The 6,310-nt window shown below is 36.1% G+C and overlaps 1 protein-coding gene and 1 long non-coding RNA gene across 5 annotated transcripts; one reads left to right on the forward strand and one right to left on the reverse strand.

The window, feature by feature from the left end:
- Window positions 1-1,057: 1,057 nt before the first annotated feature.
- Window positions 1,058-3,985, reverse strand: LOC110757881 (maltase-glucoamylase, intestinal protein). 2 transcript variants are annotated; one of them, XM_021959616.2, is made up of 4 exons: window positions 3,845-3,985; window positions 3,524-3,758; window positions 3,357-3,415; window positions 1,058-1,350 (listed from the first exon to the last, which is right to left on the reverse strand). In XM_021959616.2, exons 1-4 carry the CDS (start codon window positions 3,875-3,877, stop codon window positions 1,180-1,182), a joined length of 498 nt encoding a protein of 165 aa, XP_021815308.2. In that variant the 5' UTR covers window positions 3,878-3,985; the 3' UTR covers window positions 1,058-1,179. The 2 variants fall into 2 exon arrangements, with proteins under 2 accessions (XP_021815308.2, XP_021815309.2); XM_021959617.2 differs by lacking the exon at window positions 1,058-1,350 and adding an exon at window positions 1,401-1,723.
- Window positions 3,986-4,973: 988 nt separating this feature from the next.
- Window positions 4,974-6,251, forward strand: LOC110757902 (uncharacterized). 3 transcript variants are annotated; one of them, XR_015837100.1, is made up of 4 exons: window positions 4,974-5,221; window positions 5,327-5,424; window positions 5,875-5,937; window positions 6,111-6,230. It is a non-coding gene; the product is annotated as an uncharacterized LOC110757902 (long non-coding RNA). The 3 variants fall into 3 exon arrangements; XR_015837098.1 differs by having other exon boundaries at window positions 5,327-5,448; window positions 5,875-6,251; XR_015837099.1 differs by having other exon boundaries at window positions 5,378-5,424; window positions 5,875-6,251.
- The last annotated feature ends 59 nt before the right edge of the window (window positions 6,252-6,310 follow it).

A 6,310-nucleotide genomic window follows, 5' to 3' on the forward strand; every position in this document is an offset into this window, starting at 1 on the left:
ACTTGAAATTAAACATACTTGATTTAATAATCTCAATCCAAAATCTCTTGATAAAATACCCATAATCATTCTCCACCATTTTATTATTTTTCACTAAACTAGGAAAATCCACCTTGAATTTTTCGGGGTATTACATGAGTAGAGACGGATTGACCTAGCCCTATATAAGCTTAAGACCCTACTGTCATCAGACACTTTCTCTAAACCTAATCTCATCATAAAGAGAGAGTTGAAACAGGTTTTAAGAGAGAGCAAAAGTCTTGAGTTGTTCATGTCTTTTGCTAGAGTTACTATGTTGTTGCTGTTGCAATTGAATGAGTTCAAAGATTGTGTACTCAAGGAAGATGTCGTCAAGTATGTCTTCTATGTATTTCAAGTTGTGTGAAAGATCATGGACATTATATAGAAATCTAACACATTAGTTATGAATGCATCTGTGCTGTCCAAAGCGTTATCTGTTACGACACCACTGCTTCTTGTAGAAGTCTCTTGTAGCGGCTGCAAAATACATTTTGAGTTCTTAAAAGTTTTACCATGCGCCAGCTGATAGCTGATGGTTGACGGCTGAATTTAACTGTAAAAAGTTTGTGCCACAATGCTACACATTCGGCACAGAATTGCCTAACACAAGTCAGGTTCAGAATTCCGCAGCTCCCTGTTTGGTGGCTCCGGGTGAAACTGGTTTTAAAACATTCAGTACATGGAGTCTGAAACACTATGTCAAAGTGTGACTTCCAAGAACTGTAACAAATTTTAGTTCCGAGTTTATGAATTTTTTTCGCTCCCTCACTTCACTACTTGCAGAAACAAACACATACGTTTCGGTAACATGCTGTCGAAACTCAACCGTTCAGCCGGTCATCGGTCTCGGATTTTTCAAGTATAGTTCATAATAAAGATGATTAGGAGAAATTTTTAACGTTGCTCAAGTTTCTTTTTTGGATGGAGCAATGCTAGATATTTGCGCTTTCTTACTACATTATTTGACCACATCATGTGAAGGTGTAATTAACAGATGACTATTCCCAAAAGAAATAATTAACAGTTGTCATAATGATTGATGCAATAAGTACACAAGTGGTACATAATACATTATGTTGGAGAGCATACAGAGTGGAAAGAATTTCTCCGTTTCTGAATTAATTATCTTTTACAGTGTTCAAAGAAGAACAAAATAAATTACATAGATAAACTGAAAAAAGAAATCAGTCTAGGAAGGTTCTCAAGAGCCAACGTGAAAATTGCACCAAGTACAAAAATCAAAATGAAAGCTAATATTATTTTTCCAATGTACATAAAATTGATTTCTGGTTTCGATACCCTCTTTGCAACATGTAACTTGCCAGAACGCTACAAAAAAAAAAAAAAAAAACAAAAAAAAAAAAACAGAAATATAAATTAATACAAGCTAAATTAACAATTGGTAAAGAGAAGTTTCAATCTTAGGAAAGGCCAATCTCACCCCCTCAAAGGCAATACATTACTGTAAATCAACAGATATACTTGTTAAAAACATTTTACATTGTAGATTTACTTTTCTTGGAACAAAAAGTTAAAAGGAAAATATTAATAGATCTAGAACAAAACCAACTCATTCCAATGTGCAAGCACATTTTTTTTTTTTTGGGTTCTAAGGGAGCCGAAGCTCAAAAACAAAACTACATAAACAAACTTCCGGGTCTAGCAACCCCACTCAAATCTTCCAGTAGATAAAGTCCAAAACCTTCAAGCACAATTTTTCACTCATGAACATCACAAACAAGTTCTCCATGAGGAGAAATGTAATAGTAGATTTCATGGCATCATGATTACTTAACCAGTTCAGACCAAAACAAAAACTTAATCAGTGTTGTCAAAGGCATTCAGTGAGACTTTGAGGCCTGGTGAGAAAACCATTTGTGGGTAAGAAGAGTTTACTAGAGCTTTTATCGCCTAAGCAAAAAGCATAGGAACATGAGGTACTTGCCTGATAAAGTTTGTGTGTTAATGCATGAGATGCAGTTGAAAATAGTCAGTGAAAATTAATAATTTATTAGATTGTAGCAGCCTAGCAGGTCTAACTCTAAAATGACTCAGTGTTGAAGTCAAAAGTCATGTAATCTACTTCTAAAATGAACTAAATTTGCTAATTAGACATTGCAATACTATCTTTAAGTATCTTCTGCACTAAAAGAACATGTTTACTTAAAGTTTTGCAATTTTATGTTAAAATTCTATGTTTCTATGCTGGCATTTTCCTATCCAAACTTGTGTTGTTAGTATAGTGTCTCCAGTCATGTTGTGAAGAAGTCTACAGGAGAAGCTCCGTGAAGGTTTTCAAGTATTGGTGAACACAAGCCTAGTGATTTATATTCATATTGAAGCCTCAAAGTATAGCAATCTTATCTTACATATTCAGGAAGGTAACAGTTATTTAGAGACCTAAAATTTATACAAACTAGGTAGTAAAACCGTTAAAACATGTTTATGAACATGTTTCGCAGGATATTTTTTCTGCATAAGTCACTTGAGAAAGTTCCCAATTTTCAACTAATGTCGTCAATAACTTTTTAACACTGCACCGAGAAGTGGCTAGCTCAGTTTGTATTGACCTAGTCTGCTTTTACTATTGAAAGCCTTCTTCCAATGGATGATTTCTGGAACATAAACAAGATGCTCCTAGAAGAATTTTCCTGTAATGAACTCAGTTCTTGCATTTAAATTTTGCTCTGTGACTAATGAACTTTTAAGATGCTTCTAAATCTTCCTTTTTCTTTATTTTTATTATTATTACTATTTTTTGCTTGTTCACGATCGCAGTTCCAAGCATTTTCTTAGAACAACCAAATAGCAGTTCATTACTGTTATAAATGCTCCATAAAAGAATTTTCACACTGCATCTCCTTCCTTGTATTATTTATTTAGGTTTCCTAAGCAACTTCGATGACACTACTGAGCTTGAATTCAAGAGTCAAAACTAATTCGTGGAGATATATCGATTTATCGCTAGACTCCTTGAGACATTCCTTATGACCACTCTAATTTTTTCCTTCCTAATGAGCCCTGGAAATTGAGCTTCCAAATAAGACCCACTGGAACTGTCTAAGGAATATATCTAATCTTGGTTTTAGTCCCATGTTTTCTTCCTATGAAATGTCTATCTTGACTAGAAAATTCCATAAAGTCATTAATCAAAATAAGAAATTGACTGAATCCATTCATCATTCAATTTTGATTTGCTTTCTTGGTAAGAAAACATTTTCCTTTAGGAACCACTACAAACAAATGTGCAGTTCAAACTCATCTATGCTTTAAATCTCAAAACAAAATTCTCAACCTACTAAACTTACACAAACAAAACATATATAAAACTTTACCATTACACCAGGAAGTGGCATTGCCATTGGCCTTCCAACCCCTTGTCCACCTCCAATGCCTATACTTGAACAAAACCCAAAATTCATTACAACTTACAATTCAACCATTTTTAACAAAACCCAATAAAATAACTAAATTTGATTTCAATGATTAAACAACCAATTACCAGAAGAATCCACTTGGGAAACGGTCTGTAACCTCCAGCCATTGCCATAATCGACGAGAGCCGAGCTGGGTCCAAAACTGATGGGCTCTTCTCCTTCTTTAAAGGCTTCAATATGCGCAGCAAGTGGGTCCCCCAAACCCAATTTCTTGTTTATCAGTGAGACTGCAAAACCTGCCTCTGTCCCCCTCGCGAAGCGGCGTTTCATGCCTGAACTCTGACATTTGACCTCCAGAAACTATCGAAAATTCAAATGATCAGATTCTCATAAAAATTCGATCGAATTATGTAATATCTATACCTATAACGAGAGAGAGAGACTACCGGAGGAGGACTTGGAGCTTCTGCTTCGTCCATTAAAGAGAGGGCAATTGTTTGCAACTGAAAGCAGGTAACTTCACAGAGGGGTTCAACTGAAAGCAGGTAATTTGTAAAGCAAGATAATGAGACGACTATAAGAGCAACTCCACCCATTTGCCTTTAGCCATGGCAAGGGGGAGTTAGGGCAGCCACTATTCACATGAATAGTAGTTACCCTTGCAAATAGTATTTTTCGTTTCCATCCGTTGCCATAGCAAAGGGCAATTACTATTCATTTTTTAATTTTTTTCACAACTTTTTTTACCTCAATAATTAATTTGGATAATATTTTCGGATAAGATTTTCGGGTTCCTACGTGTCAATACTATTCATATCTCATAATCGGATAAAATTTTCAATTTCAAATTTTAGATAAATTAAAAAAAAAAAGGCTGGTATTTATAGAAAAAAATTCATTAATTTTTGGGTATTTTTTAAAAAAATTTCCGAATTTTTTCCAGTATTTTATTGCAAAAAATTTTGATGCCGTTGGATTGGAGGAAAAAATCAGATCGGAGAGCCCAAACGATGCCACATGGCAACAGAAAAAAAATCAAATGAGTGGGCTGACGCTAGCCTGACGTCAGCACCAGCCTGCGTTTTGGACCTCGGGCTGAACTGGCCTTCTGGCCAGCCCGAGTTGCGTGGGACCCACTCCAGCCTGTGCTTGGGCTCACCGTTGGAAACCAATTTTTGCAAAAAACTCCCCCAGCCCGAGGCAAGGGGGTCTCGGTGGAACTGCTCTAATGGTGTTCAGATTTTAATTTGGCCTAACATTATAAATAGTACAGATATTCTATACAAATGTTCGATACATGAGTTTCTAGCGTGGTAGGTTGTCATTCAGTTTATTTTTCTTCTTAGTTTTACATTAATACCCTTAGCCATTCTGGTCATTTTCTCTTTCAATTTTATGCGTGATGTGTCATTTTTTTTTCTCTCTAAAGTATTTGACACCATATCTTAAGGGCCGGACATTATAATAGTAAAAATAAAGATTATGGGCCAGATTCCAATTCAAATTACCCTATTATTACTGGGGTTAAAATTGTCAGATAAAACAGTAAGCCAAAACAAAAGAATACACGGCGTTGCTTTGTTCCAGCAGTTGCACAACGTTGCAGTCACTGAAGTAGTTCTCCATTTCCCCGCTAGAAGCGAAGCAACCAGTTTCCCGGCCATTCTTTCTCCTCCATTTTCAATTTCTACTCAGATACAGTTCTCAAAGAACGTTGCGGTTTCATTTGAAAAGTCATAGCATGGCAATCTTTTACCATTTCAGAGTTTTGACGGATGTCTAAGGACCTTATCAAGTTTCAGCTTTACGGGCACTCTCTTGAGGTTGGGATTTGTAACCCCCAATGTCTAATTGGATAGTGGGGGTGTTTTTTTTTGGGTGTAAATATTTATATCTTATTACTATGAATATTTTTACTTCGTGTTTAGGTTTGATTCTTTTTGGGTAAAATTCTTCATTTCGATCGACAACCTCAACAGGGTAGGTGAAGGGGAGGAGCCTGAGCTTGAGACAGGCGTCCCATTTGGTTTGTTATCTTCAATACCTTCTGGTTTTGCTTCTTCTTTTACTTCTCTGTTTGTTTCTGATTGCTTTTTGTTTCACTTCTTTGTTTGTGACTGTGAGTAAGGATCCATTGAAATTATTACCTTTTATCTAACTCTGATGCGCTGCCACAGTTACAAGTTTACAAGAAATTATTAAACATCCAGAGAGAGATAAAGGATGAGCTTAATATTGTTTAATTTTCTGTGTAAGGGTTTTGATTTTACTAATAACTGCATACTGTAATAATAGGAGCCAATGAATGAACTTAAAGCCTTAAACTTGTTTTCCGAAGTTCTTTGTCATTCCTTCCTAACATAGTCCAATAAATTGCCCTGAAATTATCCTTTTGTCTATTTAATGGTTTTCCTTCTCTTTGGACATGCCATTGAACACAAGATTTTCTTAATGTTTACTTTCTCTTTGTTTGCAGATATGCTGACAGTAGTGAATATCAAGTGACATCTGGCACTCTTCAAACATGTCATGGTCAAGGGTTTGTAAAAGAGCCCTTCCCCTCTCCCCTTACTTCAAGAACCCACAGCATATCACATGTGAATCCAGACACGTTGCTTGCTTACAAAATGTTGTTAGAGCAGAAAACTTGGTGAATTCCATCTACCTTTGGCATGAAAGTTGAATGTTTGTTGTTGATGAATGATGATTCAGGTGCATACCCAGTTATAATTTCATTGGAGGTTGTAGTACTAGTAGTAGTGCATATCAGAGGCATTTTAGCCATGGTAGTCCTATTTGGCGCTTCAAGCTAGGCTCATTTGACAATTGCGGTCAGCTTCCTCCATTTGCTTCTCAATCTTTGTTGAGAATCCAGCGGCCCTATTCTGCTCAGGCTACCACACAACAGAAAT

The sequence above is a fragment of the Prunus avium genome, chromosome 7 (assembly GCF_965620075.1).
Source record: "Prunus avium chromosome 7, drPruAviu1.hap1.1, whole genome shotgun sequence".
Classification (NCBI taxonomy): domain Eukaryota; kingdom Viridiplantae; phylum Streptophyta; class Magnoliopsida; order Rosales; family Rosaceae; genus Prunus; species Prunus avium.